Here is a 20,434-nt window from a genome sequence, read left to right on the forward strand (position 1 = left end):
TGCATGTCTCCTGCTCTCCGGGGGTTCCCCACACCATCAAGCCCTGTCCACAATGTTTGTTGCTTCAAGTACTTAGCTTTCTTTCCTCAAGAAGATGGTAAGATCTCAAGGGTGTACAAGGATGACACTTTCTACTTCTTTCCACACCTGAGAAACAGGGTTTTAGCACCAAGAGACCTGGGTTTCAGCGGCTCCCTTGCTACTGCGTGCCTTTAGGCAAGTGTCTCCTCTTCTCTGAGCTTCAGTCTTCTGAGCTGTAAAGTAGGGCTACTAAGAAGTCCCTAAACCTTCTGCTGAGGTTAGAAGTGCCTAACCCTCCCCTGTGTGTCTCTCACGACACTTGGCATAGGGGCGAACGCCAGGTTTTGGGGTCTGTTCTAGGAGGCTGGCCCTCTTACCACCATTCTGCTCTCACTGAGTGGACCACGTGCTGCTGGGGACCTCCACTGCCTCTCTGTAAAGCAGGGCAGGGGTTCTATGCCAAATCATTTCTTTGGCCCTTCCAGGCCTAGTCTATGACTATCTGGGATGGAGGTGGATGGAGCTCCGTGGGCCTCAGGCACCCTGAGTTCTAGGCCTGGGTCTGCCTATGGTGCTGCTAAGCCTGGAAGACACGGACACCCTCGTGGGCCTGTCTCCTGTCTGTGCACCAAGGGGTTGGGCTGGCTGAACTCCCAAGGCCCTTCCAGCTTGGACATTCCAAAACCCTGTGAGAGAGGCTGAGTAGCGGCCAGTTCTGGGTGGGGCCCATAATCCCTCTGCCCTCCAGGGACCCTGGGTGGGGAGGCCGGGAAGGGGTCACTGGCAGGGTGCCAGGCCTTGTGTGAGCCTGGACAGCAGCCACGAGGGGACGGGTGGCAGCCAGCGGGTATGGAAGGCTGTGGGCTGCAGGGAATCAAACATGTGGGCTGGAAACACAATGAGATTCCCTTTGGCTCTGAGCCCTGCCCGGCATGCGGGCCGCACACAGACCCGAGCCACAGGCGCATGCAGGGCTGGGGTAGGGAGACGTCCCCTCCCAGGCAGGGTGGGCAAGGAGCCAGCTCCAGCTTCCAGGCTCCAGCCCGGCCGCCGAAAGAGCGGAGCTAGTGAAACAGCCACTGTCCCTTCTGGTTCCAAGGGCAGATACATCAGAGGAAGGGAAAGGTCAATAGGTGTCAAGGGCTATGTGGGACCCTTTCTATGATTGACCTCTGTGACCTTGTCATCCACTTTGGAAAGAGTCACCCATTATGCCCATGTCACAGATGTGGCCACTGAGGCCTAGAGGAGGCTCTGACTCAGCCAGCAGGGCCCTGGGTTGCTGAGCCCCAGCTCTATGGCCAAGTGTTTTGAGAATTTGCGTGTGACAGCCAATCTCCGTGAGCCCTGCGAAGACCCTCACCTCCCAGCCAAGGTTGTCCTAAGGAGCGATGGCCAAAAGGTGCTTGGAGAGAGCAGGGGGTGGGGCGCAGGGCATGAGGGTCTAGGTGCTAGGTGGCCTCCACTCCTGCAGTGTGTCACTTTCACACACAACAGACTGCTCCAGGAGGCACAGAGATGACTGGCACCCTCTGTCCCTACCTTGGACCCACCCCCACTCCCAGAGGCCAGGGTCTCCAGCAGGCTGGACATGCCCGGGACAGCTCAGCCTCCTGGGCTGTCCTTGAGGGCCTCATAGCGGCACAAGCCAGTCTCCTCCCCCTTCCTCCTGGGCCCTCCTACCTCTCCAGGCTCGTCCAAGATCGACATCCATCCCTTCTTGAAGTTGAGCAGATCGGGCTGCGGGGAGATGAGGGGGGGAGATGAGGAGGCAGATGAGTCAGGCCCAGCAGGAAGCCAACTAGGGCTGGCAAGGAAGGCATGCTATACCCATCCTGCCCCAAGTCCTGCAGGACTGAGGTCCTGGAAGGCCAGTCCAGAGGGCTGGGGACCCAGGTGACCCCCTAAACCAAGCAGGCTCCCTAGCCACTGAGGCAGCCTGGGCCCCTTTCCCCAAAATCCAGTATTTTCTGGGAGCCGTGAGCACTGGGTAGCTGGCACATACACCACAGATGGCCAAGCTCCCCCAGCAGCCCACAGCCTCATCTGAGAGTGGGAGGGGGCGGCTGGGGGAATTCTGCCTATGAAGAGAGCCCTAGAAAGCCCAGAGAACAGCCCGGCCCACCAGGGCTGAGCAAACTGTCCAGCTCCTCTCTCTGACGCAGCCCAGGCGGCCTGCCAGGAACGTGCCTCCTGCTCCTGCCCACCCCGACCCACTGACCCGCCTGTGGTCCAACCAGTCCTGCCCTTCTCTCGTCTCCTGGAGATCCTGGAAGGTAGAGCCAGTCCCAGGCTGGGGTCAGAAGCCCTTGGACCGTCCTAGATGGCTTTGGGAAGGCCAGGGCAATGGCACCTCAGTCATGGCAAGCCCTACCTTCTGGGTGCTGCCCAGGGGAACACAGCGCTGGGGCCTGGGGGCTCCCAGCTGCAGCATGTTCCACCGGGGACCGTGCCAGGCACCCCCACCCAGGCCTAGATGAAGAAGCTGCTCATCCTGGCATTTTCCTGACCATGGCCATCTGGTGGGTGTCAGCCACCAGACCGCCCTGCCTGCTGAGGAAACCTCACTCATCTAGGTCCTGGTCCCTCTGCGGTGTCAGCTCCTGCCCAATGGCAAGGCAGGGAGGGCCAGGCTGACGGGCAAGGAAGAGGCGGCCACCTGTTGCCATGGCTCTGAGCCCACCTATCAGCATCTACATCACGGCCTCACCAGGCCAAGGTGTCTGGTTGCATGGAGGGAGCCAGTGGCATGGCTCAGTGGGGTGGGCAGCGACAGCGGCAGCTGGAAACCGGAGCCACCTGACCTAGCCACCTCTCCTGACCTGCCCTCCTCCAGGGGAGGCCTTTCTCAGGTGGAGGAAGTGGACCAAGAGGGGCTTGGGCTGCTATGGATCCAGAACCATCCACTGCCATCGTCGGGGGACATCAGCAGGCTGGCAGCCTCACCCCTACCCACTGCGTCTCAGCCCTTCTCTGCATACCTGTCTGAGGGAGGGGACACGGGCTCTGCTCAGAGCTGGGAAATCTGGGGCTGTGCTCATCCTCGCTGCTCTCTGTTCTGCCCACCCAGTCTCCTACCTGGGACAGAAGCTGCCCAGAGTGGTCCCAAGCTAAGACTAAAGACTGGCTACCACACCTGGCTCCACTTCCCTTCAGTCTGGGACCTCTTGTGGCCCCAGGGCCTGGCATGGGGCCTAGCACAGCAGGCCTCAGGGAAAACTTGCGAATACATAGCTACCTTCTTTTACCTACCTGATCTAAACTCCTGCATTTTGGGGGCAGTCCCCCTACCCTAGCTTCCTGGGCCCATGAAGCTGGCATCACTGGGAGGGCCAAGCAGGGTGGGCCAATTGGACTGGGCCCGGACTAGGACAGCAGCCACGGGCTCTGAGAGACTGGCCAAGGGCTCCCCACCTGAATGACAGGCTGGGACCCCAGGGGCTGCCTGGGAAGTGGAGTTGCTGTCACCTTCCTAAGTCACAGCCCCTTTCTGAGCCCTGGCTGCCTGATGTGGCAAATGATGGGGGCGTCCTGCTCTCCCCCAAGCTTTCTGAGAGGACTGAATGTACCTATACACGGAGAAGCCTGGTGACCCTCCAGAGGCAAGTACAGACATACCACACACCATGTCGGGCACGACATGGCACAGCAACCTTGGGGAGAGGAGGCTGCCACTGAGTTTTTAAATCCCCATGGCAGGGAGGCCTGCCCCCAGGGTGGAAAGGTCTGGTAACCTGTCTCATGCTGCAGCCTCACAGGCTCAGCTTCTCCTCCTTCCTGTCAGGAGCACTGACAGCTTCTCACAGGCCCGCACCCCCACCTTGGCCAAGGCCAGCCCCACCTCCTGCCTGGACCACAGACACAGCTCCCCTAAGCACACTCTGCCAAGGGGACTCAGTCAAAAAGGCCTAGCACCGCAAGCCTGCTTAAAATCTCCAGGGATGGCTCCAGGTGGCTTCAAAACAAAGTCCACCTGCTTCAGGACAGCACAACAGCTGCAATGCACCCCTCCACCCCGGCCTCCCCTTGCTGAGGGCCCCCCCATTTGTACCACCGCACAGGCCTTGCAGATCTCCAGCAAGCCAGGACCCCCAGCCCTTCACATGCGCCCGTGTCCTCTGCCTGAAACGCTGGGCTGCCTCCTCCTCACCGACCAGGCAAGACCCTGCTCAGGCCTTAAGACCAGCTTAATTGCCACCTGAGGTCCCTTTCCCAGTGCGTACCATACACCACACCACCAGCTGCCCCTGCGATGCCCTCCCACAGCCCCTTGGAGAGGCCTCCTCGGCATCCCTGACTATCCAGAGGCCATTTATTTATCCCTCGAAGGCTAGACTAGACGCCACGCAAAGTCAAGGACACGCTGTTCACCCTCCAGGACCAGGCACAGACAGGGGACTCAAGGAGTGTTTGTAGAAAAAAAGAACTTTCTAAAAAAGCATCAGGCACTATTCTAGGCCAGGAAATCAGCTGCAAACGAGAGCTATGGCCCCTGCCTGGTGGATCTTAGGAGAGACAGACAGTAAACAAGTAAGCAGGTATATAATTTGAGCCCGGCAGTGGCTGGGGAATGCGGCTCTGGGGCAAAGCTGCACCCAGGCTAAGGCAAAGTGGGGAAGAGGATCCTGACTCCAGGGCCAGTCCCAGCATCACCAGCTCCCCAGAGCCCCTAAGCAGTCACCCACTCACACACCTGTGCCACTGTACTGTGCAGACCCCTGAGCCCAGGGCATGGGGTCAGGGAAAGGGTCAGGGGAGAGGAAGAGGGTGTACAGGAAGAACACCAGCTTGGAGCAGGCTCAGGTCTGAATTGCAGCCAGGGTGAACCTGGTGAACACTGTCGTTTTTTTGTTTTTTGTTTTTCTGAGACAAGGTCTCGCTCTATCGCCTGGGCTAGAGTACAGCGGTGTCATCACAGCTCACTGCAACCTCAAACTCCTGGGCTCAAGTGATCCTCCTGCCTCAGCCTCCTGAGTAGCTGGGACTACAGGCACGCACCACCACACCCAGATGATTTTTCCATTTTTTTGTACAGATGAGGTCTCACTTTTGCTCAGGCTGGTCTCAAACTGCTGACCTCAAGTGATCCTCCGGCCTTGGCACCCCCGAAGTGCTAGGATTAAGGCATGAGCCACTGTGCCCAGCCCCAGTGAAGACTGTTCATGGTGATCATGAGACTCTTCTGCTCCAAAACCTTTCGAGGCTCCCCACCGCCCGTGAGCCAAACCCATGCTGCTTTCCAGAGCTTTGAGCCCTGCTTCCCCGCCCCCTCTCTATGCTGTCGCCATTCCCCAAACATAACCACCAGCCTTCATCCACACTGCTGGCTCCTCCCTGGACCACCTCCACCTGACAAAGTCCTACAATCACAGGAGGACCTTCCTTGGGAAGCGCTCCTCCCACCAGCAGGGATGTGTTGTCCCTCCTCCAAGCACCCCACATGCTGCTTCCAGCAGCCTTACCCTGCCGCACACACACTGCCCCAGAGAGGCAACTGCGTACATGTCTCATCTCTCCCAGGAATGAGAACTGGGACAGACCTGGATATAAATTCTGGCTCAGCTAGGGAACAACTACGTCACCTGGGGCATGTTACTTTACTTCTCCGCACCTCAGTTTCCTCATCTGTTTGATGGGGATGTTACCACCAACCTTAAAGAATCAAATGTGGTAGCGTGAAGCACCCAGTTCAGGGCCTGGCAGGCACCCAGTGGGCAAAGCAAACACCCTCCTCCTGGCCCCAGGACACTGACTCAGCTCCTCCCCCCACATCCCTCCTACTCCTGACAGGGAAGGGGAGGCTGCTGACGACAGGAAGGGCCAGCAGGGAGGTGGCAGGATGTGCGGAGACTGAGTAAGTCCAGCGCAGAGGCCAGGCCATCACACTCACAGGGCAGGGGCCCTGAGTGCCACGCCCCCCAGCAGCCCAGCCCACTCCTCATCAGGGTCTCTACTCACTTGAAGGAGGACACACATGTGCACACACAGCCGGCTCATCCTCCCCCCAGGAGGGCCACCAGGCTGTCAGAGCCTCCCTAAGGCTCTGGCCAGAAATCAAAAGCAGCCCCACCCCTCCCTTCCAGAACATCATGGTCAGGAGGCCAGACTGACCTGGCAAGGGGCTACTCCTTCCCTTACACTTGGGGTGACCTCAGGGAACTCCCCAATGCCCCTCCCCATGCCTCAGATTATCCTGCTGTGAAATGGGGAGTACAGGGAACTCAGCCGAGAGGCTCAATATGATAATTAAGGCACAGGAATTGACAGAACTTGGGTAAAGCTCACCCCCATAAGAAAGGTAAACCCCCGCCATCGCAGGCCTGCCCCACCCAAGGCCCCAGCGCTGCTGAGAGGGGGTAAGTCCGGGCGAACGCGGTATCCCGCGCTTCACACGTCCCAGGATGGGCTCCAGACCGTGGGGTGGGGCGGTCCCGCCCTTTCTCATTCACCCAGCCTCGGGCCCGCGCCCACACAGGCGGCCAGCCTTCCCAGGCCCGGGTCTGCGTGACCCATCCGGGCCACGGAGCGCCTGTTCCCAGCCCCGGGCGAGACCCCAGCCCCAGGCCAGGCCCACGTCCGCTCCTCCCGCGGCGCGGAGCCCGGTGAGCCCCGGGGGCCCCTGGCAGCTTGGGGGAATCAGGTCTTCCCTAGGGGGCTGGAGGGGAGGTGGGAAAGGGTCGGCCCGAATCCAGCCGGGACGTGGGGCAGGAGGAGGGGGCGGTGCCCAGGAAGGGCAGTTCCCGTCTCCGGGGGGGGTCGCCTGGGTTCCCGGGGGACAGTCGGTGAGGGGAGGGGAGGAGGCGGCCGCGGGGAAGGTGAGGCAGGTCTGGCCGGCCCGAGCCTCTGAGGTCGCCCTGTCTTCCGGCCAAGACCCCCCTCGGCATCGGGAAGCGAGGAGGGGCCGGGAGGGGGCGGCTCGGCCCCGCTTCGGCGGGCGCGGAGGGCTGCCGGGGGCACTCACCGTCATGGCGGCGCCCCGGGGCGGCGGGAGCACGAGGCAGCGAGGTGCGAGGGGCTCTCGGGCCGGGCTCCGCGGCGCGGCCACCCCGCCGCCGCCGCCCCTCTCGGCCGCCCGCCGCCGCTCCTCCGGCCCTTCCCTTCCCCGACGCTGCCCTGGCCCCTTCCATCCGCCCATAAAACTTTTTTTTTTTTTTTCAAACTTCCTGGGAGGACCCGGGCGGGCCAATGGGCGGCGGGGAAGCCGGGACAAACAGCCGCGGGGCGGCGGGCCGGCCAACCCGAGCGCCGGCCGGGCCGGGGCGGGGCCTGCCGCGACGGGACGGGCGCGCGAGGGCGGCCGCGGCGGGCGGATGGGGCCGGAGGGAGGGGCGGGCGGTGGCGGCCGGAGGGCGGGCCGGCTCGGCCGCGGGCGCGCCGGGAGGAAGGGAGGGTCCGGCGCGCAGGTGACTCCGTCCGGCCACGGCCCGGGGGTGGAGGGGGACAGGGAGTGGCCCCTCGTTGCGCCGACGACGCTCCCCGCCTCAGCCCCTAGTCGCCCAACGGGGACGTGGGCAAAGCATCCAGTACTAAGCTCAGCAGGTCCCACTCGCCGAACCCCGCTAGTTACCTGTGTGATTGACATTTGCCCTTATCACAGACCTGAAAAGGAAGTCTCCTTGTCCCCATTTTACTAAGAGCAAAGGACTTTCAGAGGGGTCACCCCGCTTGCCCAAAGTCACACAGTAAGAAGAGAGGAACTTCCTAGCAAGTAAGCTAGACACAAAGTGAGGTCTTGAATGGTAGGGTCTCCCCCAAGGCCCACTCCTCACAAGCGGGTCCTTTTGGGTTAAGGACTTCGTTCTGGGTTCTCGGGTATGGGCACACACTCACTGCTCATGTTCCCGGAGTACTTGCTTGAGGATCTTAGCCTGCGGAACTTAGTGAGTCCTGCAGATGAGGAGAGACCTTGGTGGAATGCATTGCAAAATGCACGAGGTTGCTTTGTGGCATAGTGGTTCAAGCAGTATGTTACCTTAGGCAAGGTACTTAACTTCTTCGTGTCTCCCACAATTTCACCCTCTGTAAAATGAGGTAATCCTATTACCTTGTGAGGTTGCCTTAAGAATTAGGTGTTAATTCTAGTAAAGGACCTATGACAATCTCTTTATTCTTAGTTAGCTATCCTTAGGTAGGGGGCAGGGGCACTTGCAATAATGGCCATTTCAATTACTCTGCCATCTTGATTTGGGGTTCAGAAATTATTGCTCTTATAATTACTATCCCCATTATGTAGATAAAGAAATGGAGGCCCAAGGAGCTGAAATTGTTTCCTAATATTTCCTTCTGTGAGGCTCTCCCCCTTGAGGAATGAGGCTATGGGTAAGTCCATTTAACTCTGTAAACTGGCCTTCTGGCACCCATGCTGAGTTTTCCTGTGGCACCCCTGCACCTCACTCAGGTATTCAGTCCTTGGGAGAGTGAGTAACAAACAGAAGATCTCACCCACCACCAAGGTCCTGGCCCAGTGGCCTGGGCACCTAACAGCACCAGCCTCTTGGTTGGTTTCCTGGCCTCTGGGACTTCCCTTCTAGTACCCTCAACCCCGTGCCCAGACCACTCCCTGCTCAAAGTTCTTCCATACATCACTAGTGCTGATAGATCCGCTCCACATTCCTGTACTAGGCAGCCAGCATCCACCATAATCTGTCCCCTGCCTGCCCTCCTCCATCCTGCCACACGCACGTTTGACATGACAGGGACAACCACACTGGACTCCTGGGAATTCCCAGGATGAGCCAGGTCCTTTGTACCTGCTGACTGCACACAAGCTCTGCCGTGTCTGGAACACTTCCCTTCCTGTCTTCTGTGCCCCAACACACACACACAATCACACACACACTCGTATACTCATTCTCTCTCCCCACAACCCCCGTCTAAATGTTTGTTTGCCTGAAAAATTTCCCCCTTCAAGTCTCAGCCCAAAGGAAGTGTGCAGCAGACTTAGAAACTCCTTGCCCAGTGCTCCCTGCATTGATACATTTCCCCACTAAAGTGATGACCACACTGTGTTCTAGCCAGTTACATGTCACTGTCCTCACCTGACTGTGCTCTTTGTGGGCAGGGCTGGAGTGTTTTTTGTCCGTATCTTGGCAGCCAGCCCAGGACTTCAGCCCACAGTACATCCTCAGTAAACATGGGTCAAACAAATGAATGCACAAAGGAGGGGACCACAACTCATCCTGGTAGGACAGAGATGGCACAGCCCCAGGAGTGAGTTATTAAACTGGCAGAGACCAGAGTCACAAACTTTGGGGTTATCGAGCCTCCAGCTGTTACTTTGTTGAGGATAATGAGGTAAGGCTCAGAGAAGGGAGACAGTGGCCTGCAGCACACAACATGTTAGAGGCAGGACAGAACTCACGGCCAGGCTTTCTGGCTCTTGGCCTTGGGCTAATTTCACTATTTCAGCCCAAGAGATGGGCTGCTCTAAGTAACTGTCTGGGAGGCCCTGCTGACAGTTCCATCCCTACCTGCTGATTTTCCTCATTCCCAGGTGAGAGAACAACTGCAGTGGCACTCACCAAGCCTCAGTTGTCACACCTATGTAATGGGGAAGATTTGCAGAGACTCTAGGGGCTGCAGGAGGACTCAGGGCAATGGGGGGGGGTGCTGTAAACACTTGGCTCTGAGGTCAGCCAGAACAGGGTTTGAATCTCAGCTTTGCCTCTTGCCCTTGTGTGACTTGGAACAAGTGACTTTTCCTCTCTGAGCCTCATTTCCTCATCTGTAAAATGGACAATATGAATCTAACCTCACCTGGTAGTAAGGATCAAACGTAATCAGGCATGCCGTGCACTGAACTGGGAGCTGGGCATATAGTAGGCACACAATAATTGCTGGTTATCATTACCATTATTATCCCAGAGTGCTTTCCCCCACTTCTCACCCCCTTCTTTCTACCGAGGAGAGGACTTACCTGGCCTCTCCTGCCAGACATGCTGTGTGTTGGTGACCTTTAGTTAGTCTGATAAGGGAATGCTCGCCCATGGCTTGAAGGCACCAGATGGGTGCCTTAAGCCCCAAAGAGCAGAAGAAAGGAAATTATAGAGTGGATGGGAGAGTTAGTGTTTGGACAACCTCCCTCCGTACCGACCTCTGTGCATCCTGGTCTCCCCGAGCCCTCCCTGCATCCCTGAGAGTCTCTGTAGATTTTTCTCCAGTAGACAAATGTGGCAACCGAGGCGCACAGGCGAGAGTTTGGCTGCAACCCTTCTCTTATCTGGGAATGAAGAAATCAGCTCCTGTACACCCTAGCTGTGCAGCCTCAGGCAAGTCAGCTGACCTCCCTGAGCCTCAGCCCCTTTATCTGTAGAACGGGCACACTGCCTGCGTGTGCCCGGCCTAGCGCTGGACCCAGAGCCTACAGTAGTAAGAGAGTCAGCCTGTCACTGAGAGAAGAGACCCCACGAGCCAGCCTGTGGCCCTGCAGATGTGAAGGGGGTGCGAGGGAGCCAGTCACAGCCACCTCCCCGCCCTGCCCTTGAGGAAACCCCAACCAGAGGCCTGAGTGTTTACAGCCTCTCTGGGCAGGGGAGGGTTACGTAACGCCAGATGTTTGAGAAACTGGCTCAGGCCCAGGTCTGAGACTCACTTTGCAATCCCAGAACCCCCTGAAGGCCCGCCCTCCCTTCTCCCTCTCCCCCACCTGGCTCCCCTGGGCCCAGGGCTGGCAGGACGTTGCTGATTAGAAGCTTTTAGCTGTGGGATTATTCCATCACCCCTCACCCCGAAAGCCAACACCCCCAGCCCTCACTGGCAGAGACTGGGGGGCTTGAGAGCTCTGCTTCACTTCTCCTTTCACATGGGGGCCCCACGTCCCTCCTTCTCGGCCCCCGCTCTCTCTTCTTTGCCTAACACCAACCTCCTCCCTCCCCTCACCCTCTCTATCCACCCTCGCCCCTCCAGCCCCCCCACTGGAGCCAGCCTACCCTTTGCCACCTGAGGACCCCCAGAGACAGCAGGAACGGATTGAACAGCGTGGGCCGGTCCCCGGGCATCCGCCATGAGGTCACCAGTCGGCCCTTGAGTGGACTCCCAGCCTTGCCCTCTGCTGGCCTCTTGTCTGCCTGTCAAACAGGGTCCAGTGTTGGCCCCAGGTCCCTTTGGTGGGATGGGGACATCCCTGGCTGTAGCCTCCCCTGCCCATTCTGCCATGCCCCGGCAACGACCCAGGGTTCCCATCTATCTCCCCTCCCAGAGCTGCCGAGGAAGAGCTGGTTAACTGGCTCTCACTACACTGTGTTTGACTGACAGGGCTCCTGGGCTCAGCACCTTGGCTGTGCACCGCACCCCGGACAGTCAAACCCCGGCTGCCAGTGGGAGGGGAAGGCAGACCACAGGTGTGGGTTCCACCCATGTGGTGTTTTCAGATTATTTTTCATTAGGTTCCAATGTTAAATAATTAAGAGAGTTGATGTATAAACACGTATTTCCAGTTCCTCTTGAAATATCTAAAGATGTGGGCAGCCTGGGCCCATCTTCCCCATGAGCAACCATCTGGAGGCAAGGGTCACACAAGTGTCCCCCGGCCCACCTTTCTCACCTTTGTTAGCTGTCTGGCCTTCGGGGCATTAGGTTGTGACCCAAGCTTGAGTGACAGGAATGAGTCTCAGACTTCTACAGACACCCCCGGCAGAGCTCCAAAATACTCCCCCTTTGGAGTCATCCTTGTTGGGGAAACCGAGGCCCCAGCAAAGCAGAGGACTTGCCCAAAGTCACATAGCAAAGGTAGGACAGAGCCCAAGTGTCCCAACTCTTCAGAATCTGCAGGTTCTCTGGAAGTGGAACTTGAAGCATCAAAGCACAGTTCCAGGAGGGCTTTGGGGAAAACAGTGCCCCACCCTGCTACCGTCCCCTGGTCACAATCCCAACCACAACCGTGCAACTGTCTCATCAGACTGAGCTCCCTGGTGGCACTCTCAGTCACCTCTGACCTGCACACAGGCATACAGAAGGTGCTTGCTAAGTGTATGTGTGTGTATGTGAGGGAATGAACGAGGCAGTTATCAATGCTGTCCAGTCAAGGCTGCCTAGAGGAGCGTTGAGAGATTTTCCATGTTGCTGGGACAGTCCCATTTCGTAGAGACTAGAGGGGGCCCTCGTATTGCTCTTTCTTCTTTGTTCACAAACTGCCTCCCGGAAGTGTGAAGAAATAACCCGAAAGAGGAAGAGCAAAGTTGTCAGAGCCTCCAGGAGGGCTGGGAGCACTTTTACTGATCAGGGTCGCCATCCCCTCCCTATGTCACAGATGGGAAGACCGGTCCCTCTAGCAGTCATAGCACTGCTGAGCGAGGCCACACAGGAAATGAGGGCAGAGCCGGGCAGCAGCGTGTCGGGCTGGGGGTCTTGAGCCCTGGGTTCTAGTTACAGTCCGGCCACTGGCTGGCTGTGTGACCTGGCACAACTCCCCTGCCTCTGTTTCCTCATCTGCACAGTGAGGGGCTGGGCAGAATCCCCTCAGCTCTGATTAGCAGCAGGGCCAGGATTGGGGGCTCCAGGCTGCCAGACAAATGCTCCCTGTCACACCTGGCTTTTCAGGAGGCAGAGGGGAACAGCAGGACAGGAAAGCACAGCCCCAAATAGTCTGTCTCATTGTCCCCCGCCTCCCAGGGCCCTCAGCTCTGACCTCACCTCTCCGGAGGCTGAGGGTGATGAGAACAGTCTGTTTGGCAGGTCGTGGGGAGGGCGGGGCAGAGCTGTGCTGCCAGCTGCAGCCAGGCCTCAGAGCAGCCTTGGTGGGTCCCACCCCCTGCACACATCTGTCCTGCCTCCAGGACCTTGGAGTCCCTCCAGGGCCAGCTGACTGTGGTACCTCCTCAGCCCTCTGACCCCAGCTTCCGAAGCCCTGCTTGTTTTCTCAGCCTTGCCCAGCCCACTAGAACCAGAAGGACCTTGTCCTCAGAAACCATCAGCGCCAAACCACCAATTTCCTGGGGAAAGGCAGTGACATTTTCAGGGAAGTCCAGCAAGTTGGAAGAACAGCCCTGGGCTTCTGACCCCAGGATCATCTACCTACCTAGGTCCCTGAGCCAGAGCTGACTCCTGACGGGCTCCTCCAGAGCCCCCTCTCAAGGCCCACCATGCACGCAGATGACCCTGTGGCAGAGCCAGCCTCCGTCTGGGTGACCCAGAGCTCTTCCGAGGAACTCAGCCCACCTCCACCTGGTTTCCTTTCCCTTCCCCTCCCTATGTGCCATGCCCGTGACCCAACTACCGAGTCTGCCTGCTTCTGCTCAGTCAGGAAGTCTTGGCCTCTGCTTGGTTCTGACTCCTCAGGCTCCGCTGGTTGGAACTGGAGAAAGGCAAGGACACAGCTTAGCCTGGCTCATTCCCCGGGATCCATCATCTATTCACTTCATCTCTCCATTTATCATCTATCAGCCAACATCCAGCCAGCATCCAGCAATGGTAGATCCATGTATCCATCCAACCAACCATTCTATGTGCACCTCACATTGCCCACCCTCTCATCTATCCGACATCCACTGTCTGCCACCTGTTCATGTATCCATCCTCTATTGATCCATCATATCCACACACCAAACACCCATGTATCTTTCCTCCATCCACCCATCATCCATCTAGCCTCCAACATCCATTCACCATCCAACATCTGACATTTATCCATCCATGCAGCAACCGTCCATCCACGTTCCACCCAACATGCATCCATCTATTAATTTCTATGTACCCATGCATCACCTAAGCAACTTCTATCATCTGTCCATGATCCATTTGTCACCCAGCTATCCATCCATCATCCACCCGTCTGTCATCCATCCAACACTTGTCTATTTGTCATTCGTCTAACATACATCATCTACCCATCACCCATCCACATGGTCATCATCCATCCTTCACCCATCATCTACCCACTGACCCCTCCATCGTCCGTCTTGCATGCACTCAAGCACCCATGTATCCACTGAGCTGGGCCGCTCCTTTATGTCAGGCCCTGGGCTGGGACCAGAGGTACAGAGATAAAGTAGACCCATCTCCTGCCTCCATAGAGCTCATGTTTCTTATGGGGAAATGACAACCAGTATGACAGATGGAGGGAAGCAAAACTGCTAAGCCCAGAAGGGGACTATTACCAGCCTGGGGCTGGGTCGAGTATTCAGGAAAGGCTTTTCGGGACGGGGCATCTGACCTAGGACTTGAACAATGAACAAGTGCTTGGTGGGTGGAGAGGGAAGGGAAGAACATGCTAGGCAATGAGAACACCATGTGCAAAGGCAGGGACATGTGTGCCCTGCAGTCAGCTTAGCACAACTAGAGGCAAATCTGGGCTGGAAGGAAGGGAAGAAGGCCTTGAATGCCATGCCAAGGGTTTCATAGAGGGGAGCACCTGGTACTCTCACCCTCCACCATTCACCATCTCCTGGCCTCCCAGGACCCCTAGGCCTCACTGGACAAACTCCAGTGCAAGGGTCTAGCCAACCCTGTCTTCCTTTGGACCAGGCCAGCCTGCAGCACCCCAGTGTCCGCTCGGACAGAGCAGCTCATCCTCCCTGAGCTGCCTGTGGTCTGCTTGCCTCCCCAACCGGTCTAACAACAGCTTGAGGGCAGGACCAAGCTGGCTCATCCCTGCATTTTTGGTGTCTATTTGCTGAATTGATGAGATGGTCAACTGATAAAAGCCACAGGGAAGTATGGGGGGTGGGGTGTCCCCAGTCCTCTCATGAGCTCAGGGGCTTCACAACGTGGTGGTTAAAAGCACAGACTTTGGAGTGAACACTGATCTTGTTTCTCACGACTTATGCATGTGTGACCTGTGGCAAATGCCTGACAAGTCTGAGCCTCATTTTCCTCATCTATAAAATGGGGACAGTGGCCGCTGCCTCATATTCACCTGAGACACATATGGCAAGACATGTAAAGCAGCGCCCAGGGCCTGGCACAGGACACACCCTGCTGCCTGCAAGCTCTGAACATCCGGGGAGGAGGCAGCCTCAGACTGTGCATTGAGTAGATGGGGAGGGTTTGGATGGATAAGCAAGAGTCTCCACATTACCCAGTGGAGCCTGTTAGGGAAGCAGTTGGTCCCATTTTACAGAAGGAGACTGAGGCCAAGAAAGGCTGGTGTCCAAAACCACGTGCCATCCTCTGGGGAGCTGATGCCTGGCTGCGGGGCTCTGGGCTCCAGGACCCTCCTCCCGCACCCTCCCCCATCTTCAGATAAATGCCCTGGGCTTTGAGGCAGCACCAAGGTACCACTGAGGCAGGGAAGGGTGAGCACCTGCCTACTATGTGTCGGGCACTCGGCCTGCTTTGCACACGGCCCTCATTTAAGCAGCCTGTCTTGGCAGCCAACTCAACCCAGTGGGCACTTATGCAGCCTCTTCTCTGTGTCTGAAAGGAGCTGTAGGGGCCAGAGAAGGGTCAGGGACGCTGCCCTGGACTCAGGAACTTGGGGTACAGCAGCGGGGAAGGGAGGGGACATGACCACATGGGCTGCAGTCCCAGGCAGGGGCAGGTCTGAGCCACCAGACACAACATGAACCAGGTGTAGTGGGCCAGGAGGGGAGCAGGCCCTGGCCAGAGCATCTTGCTTGAGGCCTCAGGTGGTCTACACCGACCAGACCTGGGTTCCACGCCCCCACCCTTCACTAGCTGTGTGATCTTGGGCAAGTGGCTTAACTCTGTGCCTCAGTTTCCTAATCCATAAATAAATAGCGTTTTTCTCATGAGGTTGCTGTGGAGACAAAATGGGGAAAGTAAATAGACTAGGGCTTGACATGTAGTAAATGCTGAAAAACATGTCAGCCATTACCACTGTCGGGCCAGTTTGGTGGTCGGGGCGGGTCTCGGTCAGCAGGGAGGAGGAAGGCTGAGCCTAAAGGCTGTGCAGGAGCTGAGGCTACTCAAAGGGGAGACCTTTCGAAGGGGCCTTGTCTGGGACGGGCTGACTTTCTGGCTACCTTTCGGAGGGGAGACTGACTTACCTCCAGCTCCGGCAAACTGGAGCGTCTGGGGCTGGCCACAGTTGAGGTCTCTGGTCCACTTGTCACTTTGGTCTTTGGCCACTGGGTGGAGGTGTAGGCAGGGCTGGGCAGCTCAGCCGGGCTCTGGGGCCACTGCCCAGGGCTGTGTCCATTGACTATGGTGGCCTCGGCCCAACCTTCAGGCTGGCTGTGTTGCTCTTGCTCCAGGACACCCTTTGCGCCTGGGGTACCTGGCTCTGGCGCTGAAGCCTCGGCCGGGTCACCCCGGCGTCCAGCGGGGGCCTTGTGGGGCAGCCGGGCCTGCAGGAGCTCGAGGAGGCCTTCCCAGTCCAGCCTCGGGAGACGGGCCCAGGTGCCTTCTCCAGGTGCCCGGAGAAGGCCCAGCAGGTCAGTCCAGTCGAGCTCGGGTTGCCGCTCAGGGCCATGCGGGTGTGGGCACGCTCCCTCAGCCCCCCAGCCCACGGCAGTGGCTGTCTCAGGCTGCCGGGGGTGTGAGAACTCTGCCGGGCCTACCCAGGAGTTCTCTGGGGGGCTCACAGGCTGGTCGGGGCTGGACAGCTCCTGCAGGCTGCCCCAGGCCCTCCGGGCTGGCTTCTCGGAGGGCTCCCCCCAGGCCTCTGCCTGCCCCCAGCTCTCCCTGTCCTCCCTGGGAGGGCCCCTCCATGTGTCCTCCGAGGCTCTGGCAGCCCCCAGCCTGGGCTCCCCACATCCTCGCCAGCCTCCAGGGCCCGGGCCCTCCTGGCCACTCCAGCTCCTCCCCCTGGGCCTGTGAGGGCACTGGGACCCTGGCAGTTCCTCCTGACTCTTCCACCCCCCCAGAGGCTGTCTTGGGCCCACTCGGCCCCTCTCTGGAGGTCTCTCTGTCCGCGGCTCCCTCTCAGGGGTCCTAGCTGATATCCTGGGGGACAGCGAGGACCCCTGGAGCCGCCGGTCCCCCTCAGACTGCCTCTCAGGACTCCTGGGATGAGGGGGCTCTGCTCGGCTCCGCCGGGCTGGTTCTGCCTGTTCGGCAGGGGGCTTGGTCACCTGAGGATGAGGTGAGGGGTAAGGTGAGGCTCGGGGCCGGCTGGGTGGCCTCTGCATGTTTAGCCCGGCCCGGGAGAGGCAAGGCTGTCCATGCAGCAGCCTGGATCAAAGCAGGTTGAAAGTACATAGGGCCCACTTTGGGGGGGTCAGCCCTTCCTTCTGACCTGCTTTTCTCAGTTCCAGAAAGAGATCTGCAAAGAACTGCTCACTTTCCTGGCTTCCCCCTCCCCCCAAGATATTGATTCCAACCTGGGGTATCAGGTGCTAGACTTTCCACCACTGATACCCCATTCCTCTGTGGTGGGCCTTGCCCTCCAAGTTTCTTTACAGACACAAATCCCCCCCTGCCACCCCCAGAGAGAGAGAGCCTTTAGGGCCAGACTGATGTATCTGAGGCTTTCCCCCAAATCTCCTCAAAATAGCAGGTACCTAATGAACAAAGTAGACAGCATGGGGAGTTGTCTTCAAAGGACTAATTTGGGGTCCTTTGTATTTTGCCAAGAGCTACTGGCCCTAAGGGAGAGGGGTGAGCTGGAGAGGGGGACACCCATGACTGGGGCTCTGACACGTTCATAGAGGACCTCCCTGCCCAGGACCCTTGCCTGGCACCTAGGGGGAGGGGAGAAGCAGTGGCTGCCCCTTGGGGTGTCGGGGCTGCGGGGCAGTGCTCACCTGCTTGCTGGGGGCAGGGCTGGACTGTCTTCGGAGAAGTTGGCTCTGACCTTGGCTGGGCCGCTGTGACCTTCCCTCGTCCCGGGCCTGGAAGGCCCCCGGTGCCTCGGACTTCCTATGAGCAAATGCAGCCGCTCCTCTGAGGGCCTTTGGGACTGTCCCACTCCCAGCACCCGAGCCCTCCACTCCCGCCACCCCCGGGAGGAGATGTAGGAGATCCAGGGACCCACTGCAAGCTCATTGAAGTGCCCTTAGTGAGGGCTGGCCTCAGTTTCCCCTTCTGAAAAATGGGGGTTGATCAACACCACTCTATTCTGCCTCCTGAGGCTGTTGTGAAGATGGTCTGAGAAAAGGGGCGAGTAAAGGCGGTGTGGGGGGCCTGGCCTTGGCTGCCACGGCTGTCTCCTGTCCCATTCGGTACTTCCTGCTACCACCACCCCAAGTAGCCCAGATAAGGGTTAGGCTGGTCCTTGTGGGAATTATGATTTATTGAGCACCTACTGTGTACCAGGCACAGTGCATACATCATCATTATGGCAAATGTTTATTGAGCACTTCCTTGCTCCAGGTGCCAAGCTCTTGTATGCATGATCTCACCCCACAACCCACGCGGTGGGGACGAGAGTGGCCAAATGTCACGTGCCCTCTCCGTCCATTCTTTCTGCCCTTTTTCTGTCCATATTGTACATTTTGGATTTCTCTGCCTTTATTCCCCCTGGTGCTAACAGAATTCCAGCACTTGGGCTTTGAAAATCCAGGCCGTCCTAGCTGTTGGCAAAAGAGCTCTCAGCAAGATCAGAAGGAAGAAACGTTCTCTCCTCCCCGACAACTCCAGAAAGGCCAACATAAACCGTCCAGGCAAATGTCACTTCTAAGACACCCGAACTTCAGGCATTGTTGCCCTATCTGACAAAGATGATCTCTAACCTGTGTAAAGAGTCCCTAGTCCCAGGTAGTCGTCCTGCTTAACAATTGGGAGCCACAGTGATTAGTATTTAACATGACATCTCCGTTGCAAGGTGGGAAGACTAAACAGAGTCTCCCCTCCCGTACGTAAGGGCGTCACAACAAAAGACCCAACTACTCCGTGAATATTTATGTCCATGGAGTTTGCAAGTCTGACTTCAGCTCAGTTGGCAAGTTGAGCTGTGTCTCTGGTGGCTGAACCAAATCGGGAGGAGAAGCTTGAAAAACACGCCCCTGGACCCGGTGGAGAGCCCAGAGAGCCGGCCGAAGCCGAGCTAAGAGGAAGCGCTGCACAGGTCTCCACGGGCACGACCCGCTCTGTGGTCTGCCTGCAGCTAAGGGACCGTGTTGGGACCACGCAGAGGCTTCGAAGAGTAAAAAGTATGGGATTGGGGTTTGTGTTGTCTTATGGCTTTTGCCAGTGTCATTAGAATCAGATCCATAAAGTACAGTAATTTGAGTTTTTAGCAGTTCTTAGCAGCTGATTCAGAGAGGAACCAAATTTCCCTGGAGTGTTTGTAAGCTTGAGGTCTCCTGGGCAGGTTCTTTGAGATGAGTGAGTTTCCTTGCTCTGTGAGAGCTGAGGCCTTAGAGTGAGTTTCCCCCAGAGCTGGGTGTAGGAGCCTCATGAAGCAGAAGCCCCAGACATGACTGGGTGGGAAGCTCCTCCCTACTGGGGAGGATGGGAGAATGGCGCAAACACTGGGTGCAGTGGGCAAGGCACATGGGCGTCTCTTTCGAACGGATGCATTTTCCTTGCAAACTCCAGCTTGCTCGGTGAGCATTCCTGCTGAGACTGCTCCTTCCTTTTCTCCCCCATGCGGAATTGAGAGATAGGAGTGAAGGACTCAGGAATGTCCTGAGACCGCAACGGAGACCCCGCTTTTCTGATGCTGAAGCAACAGTGTCTCCTTGGGCCACCTGTTCCTGAGGTTTGGTGTGGCTGCGTCAGGGATGACAAAGGAAACATGTTTCCTTTGGAAGTTTAGATGGGTTCTTCAACCTCCAGAGAGAATTAAAGGACCAAAGCCATCAAGTCTAGCAAGTCCAAAGACGGCTCTGTTTTGAATTCAAGAGACCACGGAAGGTTTATATGACGCTAAGATAAAAGATTCCAAAGGCATCTAAGGAAAAAAAATTGAGACATCAAGCTAAAACTCCTAATGCTTTGATGTGAGAGCCCTTTAAGAACAATTTTCCAGGTTCAGAACAATGCTCAGACATAGTAGATGCTCAATAAATACATGTCAGATGAATAAATGGGAGAAAAGCCACCTACTGGTCCCCAAGGACAGCAAATTCCAGTCTGTCCCTTACACAGATATTTTAATAGTTTTAAATATTTCATCTTTAGAGGGCAAATGGTTTTCTACTTGGAAAAATGTAAGAGGAAAAAATTTAATTAGTGGAGTTATAAAACCTTGATTAAAAGGTAAATAACCGGCCAGGTGCGGTGGCTCATGCCTGTAATCCTAGCACGCTGGGAGGCCGAGGCGGGTAGATCGTTTGAGCTCAGGAGTTCGAGACCAGGCTGAGCAAGAGCGAGACCCTGTCTCTACTAAAAATAGAAAGAAATTTTCTGGACAACTAAAATATATACAAAAAATTAGCTGGGCATGGTGGCGCATGCCTGTAGTCCCAGCTACTCGGGAGGCTGAGGCAGGAGGATCGCTTAAGCCCAGGAGTTGGAGGTTGCTGTGAGCTAGGCTGACGCCACGGCACTCTAGCCCAGGCAACAGAGTAAGACTCTGTCTCAAAAAAAAAAAAAAAAAAGGTAAATAATCTACTTCAAAGACAGTAGAATA

General features: G+C 57.2%; 1 protein-coding gene across 3 annotated transcripts in view; it reads right to left on the minus strand.

Annotated features, from left to right (window-relative positions):
• Window positions 1–20,434, minus strand: part of LOC123639278 (TRIO and F-actin binding protein) — a 57,831-nt gene that overhangs the window by 16,184 nt on the left and 21,213 nt on the right. For 2 of the 3 annotated variants that reach the window (XM_045552912.1, XM_045552913.1), the window contains exons 1-2: window positions 6,983–7,160; window positions 1,705–1,761 (exon numbers count right to left, since the gene is read on the minus strand). In XM_045552912.1, coding sequence (XP_045408868.1) covers window positions 1,705–1,761; window positions 6,983–7,156 — 231 coding nt within the window. In that variant the 5' untranslated portion in view covers window positions 7,157–7,160. Of the gene's footprint in view, window positions 1–1,704; window positions 1,762–6,982; window positions 7,161–10,949; window positions 11,088–13,234; window positions 13,313–15,965; window positions 16,992–17,663; window positions 17,779–20,434 lie in introns of those variants that run through there. The other variant, XM_045552911.1, reaches the window with a different exon arrangement.

The sequence above is a fragment of the Lemur catta genome, chromosome 6 (assembly GCF_020740605.2).
Source record: "Lemur catta isolate mLemCat1 chromosome 6, mLemCat1.pri, whole genome shotgun sequence".
NCBI classification, from domain to species: domain Eukaryota; kingdom Metazoa; phylum Chordata; class Mammalia; order Primates; family Lemuridae; genus Lemur; species Lemur catta.